This window comes from Prorops nasuta, unplaced genomic scaffold, assembly GCF_024137725.1.
Source record: "Prorops nasuta isolate Cenicafe-Biocafe unplaced genomic scaffold, Cenicafe_Pnas_1.2 PNAS00007, whole genome shotgun sequence".
Taxonomy (NCBI): Eukaryota; Metazoa; Arthropoda; class Insecta; order Hymenoptera; family Bethylidae; genus Prorops; species Prorops nasuta.
This window is the reverse complement of record NW_027116804.1, coordinates 5202196-5219648: the sequence shown is the minus strand read 5'-3', so window position 1 is coordinate 5219648 and position 17453 is coordinate 5202196. Positions and strand designations below refer to the sequence as shown.

Genomic DNA, 17453 nt, shown 5'->3' with positions numbered 1-17453 from the left:
CTTTCGCTCTAACGCGCACTAATAGTATAAAGATGTGCGGGTATGAACTGTATCGAATGGAACATCCTAAGCTTTTTATCTTAGAAACTCAACCTGGAAACGTTTTCCCCAGAAGAAGAGACCTCTCCGTGGAAAATATGGACCTATTTACGTACATCAACTCAAAATTTATCTATGTCGAAAGACATATCAGGAATCAAGTCAGTTCTCTCTATATAGACATCATGCGTCATAAATGCGATGTCGAGCGACAAATGCTGGAAATAGCTCTGTCTACTGCCATTTCCAATCCGCTGGAATTCGCCTACACTCTCATGAAAGGGCCTGGTTACACCGCCGACCCCGCTGGAGAGGTAATATATATAATTAAATGTACACCCGTTAGAGTGCAGATACGTGAGACCCAAGAATGTTATCTGGAACTGCCCGTCACTCATCGCAACACTTCTTACTTTGTCGCTCCGCGCTCAAGGATACTGAAGAAGCACGGCACGCGCCGCGATTGCTCGAGCGTTTTGCCAACAAGACACTTGACCGAACACGGTTGGGTTAGATTATTGCCCCGAGCCTTAGACGTTGCCGCGCCAGAGAAACTGAGACCAAAAACCTTATTGACCTGGAAATACCTATCGCCAGGCAATTTAGCAACTTCCGGGATCTACAACCAAAATGACATCGATAAACTAAGGGACCACTTGATGTTCCCTGCCGAAAGACCCGCCTTGACCAACAACGTCGTAAGAAGTTTCTCTGGAAAGGCATCTCTCGAAAATGACCTCTCTGTACAAAATCTGTTGGACGAGGAAACCATCGAAAAAATAACCCAATCCACCTTTAGGAAAATCTGGACTGGCATCACCACCTTTGGGACCACGAGCGCAGGACTGCTCGGAATATACATTAAATTACAAATGATTAAGAACACCTGTGATGCCTTATTGCGCGGATACGCTCTACACTCTGCTTACGGATGCGGCCTCCACATCCTGGGAGCGCTCTGGACCTCCCTGACCAGCCTCCTGCTACATCGGGCGAAACCCCAACACGACAACGCCACTCAACCAACAGCCAACATCCTGAACGCTCGGGATAACGAAGAATTAACCACCATAAGGAAAAATAGTCCCGTATAACCACGCAATCTATCCGCCAGCGACCGAAATGCTTCAAAACGTCTCTTATTTAAACCTAGTTAACGAAACGAGAGAGAAGGAAGAGTATAACATGAAGAATTCCTAATTCTTGGTCCTAAAAGAAATTTCCTCTTTCGAAATTTCTTTTACCCCTAGGGGGGGAGGTGTAACGTCTCAGCTCAAACCACTGAGGCGGCACCTGGAGACGTAGCTCGGAACTTCCTCCTCTACTCATCTACTATAGGATAAGTACCTATATTCATAGCTTGCCGCGCCATCTCTCTGTGCACTCTCCGCTTACCGCTTGTCAGTTCCCTCTACTACCCACACTACTCCTTCCTTACCATCTTTTCTACTTTCCAGGCGGAATGTTCCCCTTCGTGGAAACACGCTGCATTAGGGGTAGTCATCCCCTATACTTCGTACAGGGAATGAGAATAGCCCATCGCACCAACAAAACGCACCCCGGGATGTTGTGCGCCGATTGCTACCATCTGAAGTCCCGGGCACACAAGAGGCACTACTCAATGGACGAGGTGGTGGAGATCACCAGAGAGACTTGGCGCATGGACGCTCGTTGCTTCTCGTGCCAGGGGCTCATATATAAGGTGTTAGAGCGTTGCACCAAGTGCCTGGCCACTTTCACGAACGGCGGACCATGCGCCGGGTGCGCCATTCATGATCCTAACTTCATGATCATACGCGAATGTGTGCGCTGCCACACCAGGATCATGGGCCTGGATACCGCCTGTGCGGTTTGCGTGTTCGGGGGATCTTCACCTAGCTCGGGGTGGTACGTACCCACCTCCGACGAGGAACTAGACTCCCGGCATCGGGAACCAAGCCCCCCCCCCCGACGAAGCGCAAACTCATAGCTCGAGTAGAAGGGCCCTGACGCCTCTAGATTGTAAGTTCAATGTAGGTGGGGTGCAAACTTTCGGGCCAGCCATGGTGGGGGTAGACTAACCATGCATATTCTCCCTATTCTCATCTTCCCCGTGCTCCCCCACCACTCTCCCAAAAATGTTTGTGCCTCGCCCTCCCGGGGTATAAAAACCCCGGGCAGATTCGAATTCGCACTCATTATTTCTTTTGCTTTAACTATTATTACTGCTGTCTGTACTTTTGCTAAATTCTTGATATATTTGTATTCGCTATCATACGTATTATATAAATTCTGTCTAAACCATAAAATCAGTGCTTCTATCATTCCATTCGCTACCCTACTCAAACAAATTGATCATCACGAGCCTAGGAGACGTCCCGTTACTGCGCCACAGACGATTTTGTCCAGCATCTTCAAAGGTAAGTTCCAATATCATCTCCCGAATCGCTACCGACCCCGGGTTTACTAGGTGAACGCATAGTGCCCGAAACGGTTAAATTCCGAAAGCTCCGCGCTTTTATACTTCCTAACGCGAGACGTTACACCCCTAAGGGTGAACCCGACCAAGTCGGGTTAACTTAACCCAGAGTTAAGTAGTGGTGCCAACATATGATAAATGGAAGATTGTACTCAATATTAAGTTGGCTATATTGAAAATTGGTTCTTTCATTAAACTTCAAGTTTCGGGACTGCGACTATCACCGGAGATCGCGTAAACTGAATTGTTTTACCAATATCTTTCAAGTTCACAAAATAATGCGAGAATTGTCCTTCAACTAGGATTCTTAATATTTGGTTGGGGTTGGTAATTGTACGACTAATAATTATTAATGCAAAAAATTATTTGGCAGTAATACTTAATTAAGATGGAGTTAGCTGAATCTAATGTAGTAGGTAATGTATGAATGAATATTCAGAAAATTAAATTGGGCTTCTAATACTAGAATATTTGTAGCTGCTTATAGTAATAAAAAATTCAAAAGATCAGAAAATTTTACGTTTGAAGAAAAACTGCTGTTTATAAGAATATTAAAAAAATATTCAAACATAGTAGAAAATAAAGAAACAGATAAAGTAGGATTGAAGGACAAGAATGATGCATGGAGCAAAATTGAGAAAGAATTCAATGAGACTGAAGAATCTCCGATTAAAACGCAAAAACAATTACAAAATTTATGGTCCACTTTGAAAAAAATTGCACGTAAGAAATATGCTAGTTTAAAGCGTGAAACTTACTTAACAGGTAAATAGTTTAGATATAAATAATTTGTTCTTTAATTGATTATATACTTTATGAATAATTAAATAGATAGTATTTATTAAACTTTTAGGAGGTGGATCTTGTAAAGTCAAAATAGATGTTATATCTGAGAAAGTTTATGAAATTATAGGAACTTCTATAAGTGGAATTTTATACGAACATGATTCTGATTTGCAACTAGAGAATACAGTTATTGACAATAATGAAAATAAGGACCCTAATAACAACGCTAATGATCTTGATAATAACCTTTCTGCTTCTGATGACCCTGATGACCCTGATGACCCTGTCTTTGAGGTATGATAGTCATTGTATTTTCAATATAACAGTATTAAAATTTTCTTTTTTTAACTTTCTTTGTGTATTACTTGCAGCACTTGGTGAAGAATGGGGAGATTGAAAACTGGAGTAATTGGAATCCTAGCAAGTTAAAGAAACCTGTGTCTTTGCCATTATCTGAAGCTATAAATGGTGGCTCATCACATAATTTAGGCAGCATTAAAAATTCGTCTATAAGGAAAGTAAATAATTCTAAAAATATATCAAGCATGTTATTGAAAAGTAAATTAGAGCTTGCTATTATAATGAAAAACCATATGGTGGAGAAAACAATAATGGAGAAAAAAATTATGACAGCTGAACTAAAGAGAAAAGATTTGGAAGTAAAGTTGTTGGAAATAGAAGTAGAAGAAAGATTAAAATCAAAAAAACCAGTAATAATTATTTACAATTTTAAAATATTTAGTATCTAACGTGAAAAGCCTATTTTATTCGATTACTGATTTTTATATTTCAGTTTAAATATTCTATGGAACAAGATGAATGTTAGATGTCTATGTGCATGTAAATAATTACTAAACACAAGTTACAATTATTCCCATAATGGGATGGATCAATAATTAAACTGGTCAATTGGAAGACTGATAGCTATTATATTGAGTTAAATATTAGAAAGAAATAAGTAACTTTTAAAATAAATATATATTCAAGAAGAAAATTGTGATAATATTGCATATTTTATAAATGTTTTTGAAGATTTAAATAAATGAGATGAAAATACTCTTATGTTTGTTATGTTGTTTATATAACACTGTATTTTCATAATAAATAAATAAACCGTGATAACTGTTAATATTAATACTTGGGTTTATTTATTATAACTTTACTTTTGCATGTGAAAGACATGTAAATGGAAAGTGTTCAAAATAAAAGTTTATATAAATGAAACTGAAGAAGTTTTTTACGTGCAAACAAGGTCGAAGAAATCCTGGAAAGTCCTCATAAAAGTCTGTAAATTAAAAGATAATTATTATTACATATTATCTATATAAAAGAGAAAATCATTTTTAAAATGGAATGTATAATAATAATAAAACAGAAAATGCAAACCCTTGAAAATAATTTTCAATGAAATATACTCTTTCATTACTGTTTAGGTTTTCATGTAATTTTCTGTCCAAATTATTATATATGGTAACATCAAGGTCTTCCATTCCATTTGATTGCCTAGTCATATTATATAAGACAACACATGCTGTGATTAACGTTAGAGTTTTTTGGGGTGTACGAAAACGGGATCCAAGTGTTAGAACTGGAAATAATTTTCCCATTATTCCGAAACACCTTTCCACCATTGAACGCGTGCGTACATGTGCTTCATTATATAAGATTTCAGCAGGTGTTTGTGGATTCTGCAGGGGCGTCAATAGATATGGAAGAGATGGGTAGCCTGAATCTGCTAATAATATCCCATTGCCGAATTCACCACTTTCAAAACGGGCTTTTATACGAGAGTTATCAAAGATTGTGGCATCATGTGTTGCCCCTGGCCAGTGAGAAACTAGATCTATAATCTGTAAACTCGAGTTGACTATTGCTTGGACATTAATGGAGTAAAATCCTTTTCTATTTCTAAATAATTCACTTTCTGTACCACCTACAATAAACATATTTTGAAATTGTTAATTTCTCTCTATATATATAAAGGTCTTTTGAATAAAATTAATTTTATTATTACCATAAGATTTAATCCTCACGTGTATACAATCTATTGCACCAATTACACGAATAAAACCAGATAAATTAAAGTTTCCTACTTTATTTTTTAATATATTATCAGGCTCAGAAGGGAATTTTATATATTCTCTATGAAGATTTGCTATTGCTAATGAGACATTACAAATGATTACTTCAGCACTGGTTTTGCTAATCCCAAAGTAATCAGCAACATTTAAAATAAATGAACCAGTTGCTGTAAACCTAAGAAATACTAGAAGCTGAATGACAGGCGGAATTGCATTATTCCTGAAAATATTATAGTTATAATCTTAAACATTATAAATTTACAGAACACAAAAATGTAATCATATATTTTCAGTTACCTTTCTGTGTCATGACGTAATTTGTGTTCAATTTTCTGTAATACAATATAGGTATTTTCTTTGGTTAAACGAAATCTTTTCTCAAAATCTACATCATCATATATTTCCAGCCAATTTCTACGTATTCTTAGTATTCTTGGCCTTCGTTGTATTAAAATATTCGCAATTTGGTTTTCATTATCGTCATCATCTGATAAGAATTGAAACACATCTCATTCGAAATCATTCATAGTATTACAATTTATATAAAATTATATTTTTTATTTTAACGAAAATTATATGCCTGTAAAACAATAAATATATATGTATATGTAAGAATTATTACTCCCTGTATATATATTATATTAAGCCACAAATTTCGAGGGTTCAAAACATTGAATCAAAAAGAGATCAAGACCAAAAATAATTTAAACAGCGCTCCGAAACTTGAAGTTTAATGAAAGAAGCAAATTTTCAATATAGCCAACTTAATATTGAGTACAATCTTCCATTTATCATATGTTGGCACCACTACTTAACTCTGGGTTAAGTTAACCCGACTTGATCGGGTTCACCCTGGCCGGTATTCATAGTCATTGCTTATATTTAAGTCTGACTTAAAGTATTGATTGTCCTTTTTCCCCTAACAGTAATAGAAAAAGATAACCTATGCTTAAGTCGGTCTTAAATATAAGCAACGACTATGAATACCGGCCCCTAAGAAAGCCAGAAACAATGAAGTGACCAGCCCCTGGTGTCCACTCCCTCAGGAGATTCTACATATGGATTGGAAAAAAGAAGCTGAAGCATGGTCAAGATTGAAGGAACCCGCTCCAAAAGTCTCGTAAGTTAATAAATGTTTTTAAATATCTCCAGCTGGTAAGAATCTAATTTGAATTAAATTAGTGATGCTGTAACTATAAAGAGTTAATTTCAAAAGGGTTAAAACCTCATTAAATCTTTAAAATTTTCAGAGGTAGCACGCTAAGATATGAGGAATCGAGAAAGACACCACGTAGTTATGATGATTCGTCAGGGAGGTCCACTCCGCGAAGTCGACAGAGGTCCAGTCGCACTCCCTCTTCTTACAAATCACCATGGGGAACTCCGCATACGAATTCTAATCCCCGGAGTATGTCTCTCAGTGGGGACGCTACTCCATTGTACGATGAGAGGTAACAACTCAGCTCTATGTGCATATTAAGTTTACTCTCCTTCTATTACATCATATCATCATATTGCTAACTGTAATCCATTAAAAACAATTTTTTCAACCCTTTACACGATACTCATCAAATCTTAATCAGGAGACATCCACGAACAATTGAAAAGGTCGACTTTAATAAGAGGACGAGGCAGATGTACAAAACTTATTACCTGTGAAACTTCATTTGTCAATTATCAGTTTATTAATAATAAGTTAATATTTTAATCTTACATACGATGAAGAATGGTTTTCTTTTGAATCGTGAAAAATTTACCCCGATGAACGCATGCTTAACGCGAATACATTGTTATTTATCGAAGCATATTTTCTCAAAGTTATTTTATATAGTACGAACATAAAAAAGTGGAATAATACCATTAATAAATAAACATTAAAAATAATGAAATTTTTCTCACAAATGTTATATATATTTGCTCCCTTTTCATTAGCTATTTCTAGAATTTTGCTCTTGATTGCATGACAAAATATATATATCATTTATGATCTTCAAAAACAGCAGCGATTTTATTTGTCTCTTTCATTCTACAGCAAACTAATGTAACGCTATTTTAATAAGCTTACACGAGATCATGATTTACAAAAATTTGTTTAAAATTAAAGTGTGAAACGTATATTTTATTCTTGTAGCATAATATTATACACAAGTGATTGAGCTTTTTTTTAAACCAAACTCTTTATCATGAAGATATTGTGCACTATTTTTTCAATTAAAACAGTAAGCTTCTAGTACACGGAAAATCATTGTAACAAAACTACTTTGGATTTCTGAATTCACTGAACTAAATTTATATTCTTTTGTAATATAAATAAAATAAACGATTAATTATAATTTACTATACTCTTACTATTCTAAATAACTAAGAGCCTTCATTGGTTCAGTACCTTTAAACACTTTTTAATATTAAATCTCTTAAAGTGATACAACAGAATTCTATTTGTGATTTCACAATTTTTTTTTTAATACTCCTTTTACGTTTTACGTTAATTTTAAATAATAGACATTTGATCTTCGGAAAAAATATCATCACCATTCATAGTACCTTTGTAAAATTTGTAGGTCAACTCACGAGGTGAATTCTGCATTATTGTTGATTGCTGCTTCGTTAAATACCTAAATAAATTGGTATGTTATTGTAAAGAACAACTTACATTTTAAATAAAAAAAAACTCTTACGAGACAGAAGATTTAGATTCTGAATTAGTCGTTTTTAACTCGGATTTCTGTTGGCTCTTCAAATTAAGTTTCCTTCGTAAAGTCTGTTTATCTTTATCCACCTAAAACAAGTAAGTTTAAAAACATGAAAATTTTATATATATTTATTTAACAAATTTAGCACTAGTCATTACATACCGTTTCTGTATTTTTTTGACTTTCATTCGATTTTCGTCTCTAAAACATAAAATAATAGATTAATTATTTTATTAACAAATTAAGTTTATGAAAATAAATTACTTTAATACTGCATCTAATTTCATTGTCGCTTGAATCGGTGGAAGAAAACTGCAGTCTATTTATAATTCTTCGTTTAGTATTCATAGTTAACCACTTAGATGAATTGAAGCTATTCGTTGTTTCCCTTTTAACCGTCTTCGAACTCACAGTAGCATCTTTCTCATTGGCCTTATTAACAAATAATGTTACAGTTACTTTCAAAAACGATAATAATCCTATGAGATTAACTTTATAAAGGCAACAATTTTAGTATCTATTTTAATCGTCATTTCCGGCTTCTCCTACAGTTTTAGTAATTTTTTACGCCAAAATAATTACAAAGATAATTATTAACTCACTTTTACTTTAGGGCTTAGCGAAGGTGATGTATTTTCAAACTTCGGCGACATACCTGGACTATAATGAGAGATGCCGTCTATTAAAATTACTCGTTCGCCTAAAAATTAACAGACATGTTAGGAATAATTACATTTTCCTAAAAATATAATATTTACCAGTCCAGTAACTTAAAGGAGGGAAAATTCTCCTACCCCTAGAACTAACGGAAACATCTAAAGTATCAACAGTTGAGTCATGATCAGTTTCTGGTTTTAACAATTGTGCCTCTGAAATAGTTAATCACTTTTATTCTCCAATACAAAAATTGCCTTCTTTACTTACTTTTTTCCAGCAATTTCCACATTTTACAAAAATGTTCTATTTTTGTGGGACAGCCTTTTCTACATTCTGCTAGTAGCATTTTTGGAATAACTAAACAATTCATTAAGTATAGACAATCATAAACAGTTTTATTAAAATAATATATTAACGAAACCCGTATACCGACATTACAGGGCATAAACTATTTCGCATACAGCGTCCTCATTTGTTGACGAATAGTAATGTTATTACATGTTTTTGGAAATGCCAGAAGATTATTTACTGAAGTACATTGAACAAATTAAAAAAAAAATTTAATTGTTTAAACAAATATATTAACATTATTGAAACAATAAATAGATTGCAAAATCCCCCAATGGCGCTTTACTAGATAATGTTTTTGCGTTTCTAAAACGTCCAAAAAAATGCAGCATCGTCATTACTGATGGATTTGCATTTTTTTTTACTTTTTGGAAACGCAAGAACACTATTTAGTAAAGTACGTTGGGGGATTTCGTAATTTATTTGTTTCATAAATGTTAATATATTTGTTTACACAATTTTTTTTAAAAGTGTTTGTTAATTTGCCTAATGTACTTCAGTAGATAATCTTCTGGCATTTCCAAAAACATGAAATAACATTACAATCCGTCAACAAATGAGAACGTTGCATGCGAAATAGTTTGTGTCCTGTAATGGTGGTATACGGATTCACATTAAATAAAGCAATTTACCATTTTTCGTATCCTTCATAGAACCAACTAATGTATAAATATCGTCATCGACTGTTATAAATTTTTTCGCTGATAGTTTTTGTTTTACAATCTTTGTAGAAAAGTTCCAGTGATCAATGTACCCCGAGTTGCTAAAAAAAAATAGTTTGTAAATGCTTTAGTTTATAGCAATTTTGTTTTATTTCAAAAATGACTTACTTTAATAGATTTCCTTTAAATATTAAACCAAACTTCAGTGAGCCGCTAGACACATTTATCACTGCAGGTAACCAGTCTATTAAGCTTTTAGACTTTTTCTGTTTGTCAAGATTATTTTCTAAATACTTTGTATTAATTGATTTTTCTACAGATTCTGATTCGGATGATCTATACCTCGTCTTATAATTAGTATCGTCATCTGGATTCCCACAAGATGAAGGATTATTTGTCTCCTCGGAATTTGAATTAGTTATAATATCAGATAATACCATTCTTCGATCATGTCGTAAACATATATTTTCAGAATAATAATTCGTAGAATTATTGCTACTCATCGTACATTCTTCATCTGAATACATCCTAGTCATTTGAACAGCATTTAGATCTGTTTGAGAATTATTATCGCTATTATTACTCCTGCTATTTAAAATATTTTCTATGTACTTGGAATTTACATCAACCTTCTCTGATCTATAGCTTATGGGTTTTGCAGCAGTTACTTGAGATTGTAAATCAGTTCTCCCCCGTATTACTTCAGGCACTTCGTCTTCCGTAAAACTAAAAGCAGAATTTGAATCATTGTTTATACTATTCGACAATTTTCTTAATTTGTTTTTATTGATTTTTTTGTCATTTAATATTTGGTTCTCCTTCGCTAGCTGTTTCACATCTCTCAATCTTTTTGGTCTTTTAATCCGACGTTTCTGATGACGATTTCGTATCATGACCAAATGCTTTTCGATAAATTCTGCTGAAACTTTTGGAACTCCTAAATAAATTTCGCTTTCACTCATATCATTCAGTATGGAAGTTTTTGGTGTTTCATTTCTTGGTTCATTGTAGCTTTTAGCACTACTATTCTCCGTTTCATAATCAACGCCAGAGTCTACTACTAACTTCTCTTGTTCTTTCTTATCATCCATTCTAGCTACATGAATGTTCTGAGCTAATAGTAAGTCTTCTGTATATGACGTAATAAAACGAAGATGTTCAAGTAACTCTGATATTTTCAGAATGTATTGTTGGGAGAAAATATTATTTTTTAGATTATCAGTTAAAACTAACAGTTTTTCTGGCAATGTTTCTTGTATTTGAACAAGTAAATTTAAAAATTCTTGACAATGGAGTTCAAGTTTATTTCTCTCTCTATTCTCCTCCCCTTCTCTTCCACTACTGAAAGATTTTTGTAAATTATAATTATGATTTTTCAACAAAGCGTCAAAAACTTCATTACTTTTAGATAAATTTTGTTGGTTTTCTATCATTTTTTCAGTACTGGAAATATCTTTATTTTCTTCAGATGAATTGGTACGAAGTGCAGTGGCTGATCTTTTTTCATTTGTATAAGTTAATGGATCCAAAATCCTTTTAGGCTTATATGATAATGTTATATCTGTTATTTCGCTTTGTAGATCGTCATCGCTATCTGTGATTGCAGTAGGCCAATGGAAAGTAGGTTTAGAACCATTAGAGACAAAAGATCTCCACATTTCATAAACATTCTCCCAATCGTCAGGAAAACCATTAACAAATTTGCCTCTCACATAGTCAGGTAATTCTATTAAAAAAATATATAATCATTTTTGAAAGCTAAAATGATAACTGATATTTATTTACCTCTTCTTTTATCTACTATATCTCCTTCAAGACGATAGATATGTTTGTTAATAGACTCAACAATGGATGCAGACAATCTCCTCAAGACTGGCTTACTTCTTGCAATTCTCCCACTGAAGCATGAAAAATATTATAACAAACTTTAGAAACTAAAAATACACAGGGCTCTTCTCTAATTGGCTAATAGAAAGTTCCATATAATTTGATTTTAACAGCATTCTATATTTTCGTATATGATTCAATTTAGTATTGAGTGAATATAATTTGTAAAAAAACAATAAAATTTATAATAAACAGTAAATTTTATTGAATTAAAAAAGCAATAAAAAAATTATCAGTTTTAAAATTTGATTAAATACAATGATACTAAGTGCTATAAATTCTATATGCTATAATTATAGAAAAACCCAATATGGAGTGAGGCATTCAAGATACATCCAAGGCATAAAACATTTCTGAATATAAATAAAAAATGTATGTAAAAGTAACTACCTAAAAAATTGATATTTTTATAATTACAAAGATAAGTATTCTTTTATATATCCATACTAGGGTGGTTTAAAGGCATCTCTCTGTTTGCAAATAATACATTTACCTATTTATTTCTCCTTTAATAATTAATTGGAATTGGTCATTTAGAATTATACGCCAGTTCTTGAAAACACGCTCATCTTTCCTAACATTATTTATTTGCTCTTGGTATGAAGAATTACAGGTCAGAGTCTTATTTTTCCTTAGTGACGATTTATTCTTTAAATCAGAATTCTCACTATTAAAATTACTTTGATTACAATCCAAAACTGATTTATAACTAGACATTGAAGAACTTTTGTCTGTATCAGTTTTAACTTTTCTGGAACTGCATGGAATATTAATTGTTTTAGGAGGTGGCATTATTATAGAATCATCATGTTTTCTAACATGAAAACTTTTCACACTTGATGTTACAAGATTTCCTTTAATAAAAAGATCATTTTTCTTTAATAAAACAGATCCAAAATTATTACTAGCTGATACCACTTCACTTCCCCGTGCAGATCTCATACTGTCTATATTATGTGTATCAGGATGTATACTAGACATACTTGGCCAAGCTTGACGCACGGTCTGACTTTGGTTTCCCAACAAAATATCTTTCTTGTCATTCTTCAAACGAGACTGCTTTAAAGCCCTTTTCAGTTTCTTATATCTTTCATCTATCTCAACTTTCCCAAAGGTTATCTATAAAATAACAATGTTTCAAGGTTAAATACATTCATCTATAGAAACAAACAAAATCATGCACACATTGGGTCTGTTTTTTTCGCTGTACTGCTGAACTGGAAAAGTCAGTCAAAATAAGATAAATATGCTTTAAATACATCATTTCCCTTATTTTAATATATTTAATTAAAGTATATTAATGCAGCAGTTTGGTAAAGACAAATAAAAACCTGTGTTTATAGAATAATCTTTTAAATTAAATTTTCTATTATTAAATGATAAAAAAAAAAGATTAAGCTGATCGGGTAGTTTTTAAAAATACAAAAATAAAGTTTTTGGTATTTACCTCCGAAAAGTTATCCATTTATGATGACTAAAATATTAATAAATTATCGCATGCAATTTTTTTCAGCAGTTAAATAATCAGATAATTTTTCTTCCCGTACCCGCGTAATTTGATGGATGATGCTAAATCATGCTAAATCAACAAAAGATCGGCCAAGACTGGCCAAGGCCCAGGCCCCAGACTCCTAGTCCCATCCCATTTCATCTCTGGTGATACCCCAATGTGGTAGCCAATTGCCAAAATATATCTCCTCCCTTGATCGCGGATTGGTATCCAGCTCACGCGGAAGCCTCTGTTCAATCTAGTAATTTTCTTTTCGACGTTGCATTCCTGCGGTTAGGTTGGATCGTGATCTGGATCGGAACATAAACGTAAACGTCCTAAAAAGTGATAGCAGAGATGAAACGGGAGATTGCTCATGCGAGGTCCCGAGGCAATCCCTACCGGTAGGCGGCGCTGGTGTTGGCAAACGCGTGTCTCAGGTCCATCTAACCCCTAACGCCATCTATCGGAAGAGACCACGAAGCACGAGCGTTAAGCTTAGAATAGGGTAAAACATATATGCATTGTTGCCAGAAAGCGGAATAAAGAGAGAGCGGAGATATTTTCTCGGACCTCTCTGTCTTTCTCGCTGTTAGCTTCTAGCAGAAGAGTCGAGGCAAAATCTTTCCGTTTCGCTTTGCCGAAAATCTACCAATATTCGATGTCATTTATATTTGCAGGCCAATGCCTTTATACATGATTTTTTCAGCATATTTATTTATCAGCATTGACTTATTTAAATCAATAATAAATTAAGGAAATGCGTATTTGATATATAATAATTATTTTAACTATAATTTCATCGTTATATTTCGCCTATTTCCGTAAAATCTGCATTTCTTTAGTTTATTATTGATTATTGTAAGTCAATGGCAATTTAAAAAAATTTAATCTTAAAAAAAAAAGAAAAGTACCGATCAGGAATCGAACCCGGACCCACGAATCGCCACGCGATTACCTTACCTCTTAGACCACGAGGCTTCTTCAGTGCACCGTAAACAGATAGTCTTTTTAAGGGCTTGAAATCTTCTTTTAAACCATATAAATAAACGAGCAACCGACAGCTTTATTCATTATTATTCTGTCATAATGGTACACAAATTAAGGAATAATTATATTTTGAATAGTTTTCAAAAGCTTTTCCAATAGCCAAGAACGAAGATAAATAATCAACGCTCGCAGTTTCCGTTCTTGGTTATTGGAAAAGCTTTTGAAAATCTACATTATATAATTATTCTTTAATTTGTGTACCATTATGATAGAATAATAATGAATAAAGCTGTCGGTTGCTCGTTTATTTATATGGTTTAAAAGAAGATTTCAAGCCCTTAAAAAGACTATCTGTTTACGGTGCACTGAAGAAGCCTCGTGGTCTAAGAGGTAAGGTAATCGCGTGGCGATTCGTGGGTCCGGGTTCGATTCCTGATCGGTACTTTTCTTTTTTTTTTAAGATTAAATTTTTTTAAATTGCCATTGACTTACAATAATCAATAATAAACTAAAGAAATGCAGATTTTACGGAAATAGGCGAAATATAACGATGAAATTATAGTTAAAATAATTATTATATATCAAATACGCATTTCCTTAATTTATTATTGATTTAAATAAGTCAATGCTGATAAATAAATATGCTGAAAAAATCATGTATAAAGGCATTGGCCTGCAAATATAAATGACATCGAATATTGGTAGATTTTCGGCAAAGCGAAACGGAAAGATTTTGCCTCGACTCTTCTGCTAGAAGCTAACAGCGAGAAAGACAGAGAGGTCCGAGAAAATATCTCCGCTCTCTCTTTATTCCGCTTTCTGGCAACAATGCATATATGTTTTACCCTATTCTAAGCTTAACGCTCGTGCTTCGTGGTCTCTTCCGATAGATGGCGTTAGGGGTTAGATGGACCTGAGACACGCGTTTGCCAACACCAGCGCCGCCTACCGGTAGGGATTGCCTCGGGACCTCGCATGAGCAATCTCCCGTTTCATCTCTGGTGATAGTAGCAAAGCAGAGATGAAACGGGAGATTGCTGGCGCCTGGCAGGGTCCTAAAATAATCCTTGCCGGTAGGCGGCGTTGATGCTTGTTAGAACCAAGGTTGCCAAGTGTAGTACTTTCGGTATACGGTACAGCGTTGCCAAGTCCGCCATGTTGGAAGATACTACGCTGTATAGTTTGTTGGCGAGAATTGAATATACCACGCAAAATGTATAGTAAGTGTGATTCACAGAGAAGAAACGAATTATAGTGTTTTAGGTATAATAAGTTCTCAGTACTTCTCAGTGCTTTCGGACGTGTGTTGTGTGTTGGCCATTAATCTTGCGTCGCGGCGTTGTGTAGTTAGAATCATAGGGGCGAGGGAATTTCTAGGGAGTTTGTACGTAGCTGTCAAATGGCGCGATTAACCCTCAATTTTATATCATCAACAAAAATAATATTTTCGGAAAACGATTGTGGAAAAGAAGGAAGGATTTTAATAAATAACAGAGAAGACAAAATATATCAGATGAGTATAAATTAATAAAAAAAATGAAAATTATTGTGAATTTTTAAGAAAATATACTTTGTGGTTATTTTTTTTTGTTACAGTTGAAATCCGGTTATGATGACTTTCAATTAAGGAAAAAAGTAATTATAGACCAATAAATGAAAAAGTATTAATACATTAAGCATTTCTGTACGGCCCAGTCATTTCAATAATTGTGACTTAATGTTATAATAGTGAATGTGTAAGCGATTAGTGCATATACAACAAACTCTTATTGTAAATTTAATAATCTTGTATGACAATGTTTTAATTGCTATTATTTTAAATTAAAGCTAGTTTAATTAACATATTTTTATTTCATCCCTTTCTCAAAATTCTAAACACACATGGTAATTACCTATTCTTGTAGTAGTCATATATTCGTTAAATTACATACAAAATTACAACTGTTTTATATTTGTAAAGCATAGCTGTTTGTTGCAATGATTTTTATTATTCAATGTGAGACAAAATGGCATTTTGTTTAGGCAAATGTCTTATTTATCCGCCACATCCTTCCATATCTTATGTAACATTTATTTGCATTGTTAGTTCTTTCTTTTAGTTTTCAAAATATACGATTAATTTTTTGCTATTTTTATATACATTCAGATATAGCTATTCTATTGATTAATTAATCTTATTAATGTCAAGATGATTGGTAAACCATTGTTCTATTAAAGTTGAAGAATGGACACTTGAATTATTTTACTTATAATGTTTGGCATCTCTTCCATAGGATATCTTCTCTTTAAATTTGAGAGGATGTTGTTCTCCAATACATTTAAGGATACTGCTGAATTTATCTTGTTTTTAGCTTCAAATAATTCACATTTGGATATCCCTCCTCAATATATAATACATATTTTGTTAGTCCTATTTGTTTGTGAAATTTATCTGTTCTAAAACCTTAATTAATCCAGATACTAGATATATAATATATCATTTTCAAAGAATTGATATCTTTCTATCAATCTTAACAATATCATAATAGATGTAATGAAATGTGTATTCTATATTCAAAATAGATATCCATGCGTGTAGTTGGAAAACTATTTAAAGCTGAAAACAAGATGAACTCAGCAGTATACATATACCTTTTAAAGAACTTTATCTTCACAAATATTATCAGAACATATCTCGCAGAAAAGTTGCCAAATTTTAATAGCATCATTCAAATGTCCATTTTACAAATTAAACAAGATAATGGTTTAACAATCATTTCAACAATTACAAAAATAATTGCAGATCAGCAGTATTCTTAGATCTGTGTGTATGTATAAATGATTAGAAAATTAATGTTATATGATATAGACTGGAAGAAAATAGTGCAACGGAGCCAAATAAATGTCGCATAAGATATGGAAGGATGTGGCGGATAAATAAGACATTTACCTAAACAAAATGCGATTTGTCTCACATTGAATAATAAAAATCATTGCAACAAACAGCTATGCTTTACAAATATAAAACAATTGTAATTTTGTATGTAATTTAACGAATATATGACTACTACAAGAATAGGTAATTATCATGTGTTTAGAATTTTGAGAAAGGGATGAAATAAAAATATGTTAATTAAACTAGCTTTAATTTAAAATAATAGCAATTAAAACATTGTCATACAAGATTATTAAATTTACAATAAGAGTTTGTTGTATATGCATTAATCGCTTACACATTCACTATTATAACATTAAGTCACAATTATTGAAATGACTGGGCCATACAGAGAAGTGCTTCATGTTTTAATACTTTTTCATTTATTAGTCTATAATTACTTTTTTCCTTAATTGAAAGTCATCATAACCGGATTTCAACTGTAACAA

At 33.0% G+C, this 17453-nt stretch overlaps 4 protein-coding genes across 4 annotated transcripts; 2 read left to right on the top strand and 2 right to left on the bottom strand.

Annotated features, from left to right (window-relative positions):
* Positions 1-2885: 2885 nt before the first annotated feature.
* Positions 2886-4109, top strand: LOC136774944 (fibrinogen silencer-binding protein-like). The gene is made up of 5 exons (XM_066729416.1): positions 2886-2913; positions 2975-3262; positions 3351-3577; positions 3655-3993; positions 4077-4109. Exons 1-5 carry the CDS (start codon positions 2886-2888, stop codon positions 4107-4109), a joined length of 915 nt encoding a protein of 304 aa, XP_066585513.1.
* Positions 4110-4317: 208 nt separating this feature from the next.
* Positions 4318-6237, bottom strand: LOC136774943 (putative nuclease HARBI1). The gene is made up of 6 exons (XM_066729415.1): positions 6216-6237; positions 5662-5851; positions 5298-5584; positions 4930-5216; positions 4525-4568; positions 4318-4405 (listed from the first exon to the last, which is right to left on the bottom strand). The coding sequence occupies exons 1-6, from the start codon at positions 6235-6237 to the stop codon at positions 4318-4320; spliced, it is 918 nt and encodes a 305-aa protein (XP_066585512.1).
* On the top strand, positions 6206-7077 carry LOC136775138 (uncharacterized). The gene is made up of 3 exons (XM_066729643.1): positions 6206-6484; positions 6615-6815; positions 6948-7077. Exons 1-3 carry the CDS (start codon positions 6423-6425, stop codon positions 7021-7023), a joined length of 339 nt encoding a protein of 112 aa, XP_066585740.1. The 5' UTR covers positions 6206-6422; the 3' UTR covers positions 7024-7077.
* Positions 7078-7462: 385 nt separating this feature from the next.
* On the bottom strand, positions 7463-13413 carry LOC136774941 (putative leucine-rich repeat-containing protein DDB_G0290503). The gene is made up of 12 exons (XM_066729414.1): positions 13059-13413; positions 12105-12730; positions 11510-11622; positions 9893-11450; positions 9695-9825; positions 8982-9071; positions 8816-8926; positions 8660-8757; positions 8322-8489; positions 8220-8258; positions 8043-8143; positions 7463-7979 (listed from the first exon to the last, which is right to left on the bottom strand). Exons 1-12 carry the CDS (start codon positions 13074-13076, stop codon positions 7856-7858), a joined length of 3177 nt encoding a protein of 1058 aa, XP_066585511.1. The 5' UTR covers positions 13077-13413; the 3' UTR covers positions 7463-7855.
* Positions 13414-17453: the final 4040 nt, after the last annotated feature.

Coding starts and splice junctions, on each gene's coding strand:
- LOC136774941 (XM_066729414.1), bottom strand. Junction 8,144..8,219: donor GTCAAAAAAATACAGAAACG/GTATGTAATGAC, acceptor TACTTGTTTTAG/GTGGATAAAGATAAACAGAC. Junction 7,980..8,042: donor GAATCTAAATCTTCTGTCTC/GTAAGAGTTTTT, acceptor CAATTTATTTAG/GTATTTAACGAAGCAGCAAT.
- LOC136774944 (XM_066729416.1), top strand. CDS start 2,886: ATGGAGTTAGCTGAATCTAATGTAGTAG. Junction 2,914..2,974: donor AGCTGAATCTAATGTAGTAG/GTAATGTATGAA, acceptor GAATATTTGTAG/CTGCTTATAGTAATAAAAAA. Junction 3,263..3,350: donor GCGTGAAACTTACTTAACAG/GTAAATAGTTTA, acceptor TTAAACTTTTAG/GAGGTGGATCTTGTAAAGTC.
- LOC136774943 (XM_066729415.1), bottom strand. CDS start 6,237: ATGACTATGAATACCGGCCAGG. Junction 5,585..5,661: donor TTACGTCATGACACAGAAAG/GTAACTGAAAAT, acceptor TAATATTTTCAG/GAATAATGCAATTCCGCCTG. Junction 4,406..4,524: donor TTCTTCGACCTTGTTTGCAC/GTAAAAAACTTC, acceptor TAATATTAACAG/TTATCACGGTTTATTTATTT.
- LOC136775138 (XM_066729643.1), top strand. CDS start 6,423: ATGGATTGGAAAAAAGAAGCTGAAGCATGGTCAAGATTGAAGGAACCC. Junction 6,485..6,614: donor GAACCCGCTCCAAAAGTCTC/GTAAGTTAATAA, acceptor TAAAATTTTCAG/AGGTAGCACGCTAAGATATG. Junction 6,816..6,947: donor ACTCCATTGTACGATGAGAG/GTAACAACTCAG, acceptor AATCTTAATCAG/GAGACATCCACGAACAATTG.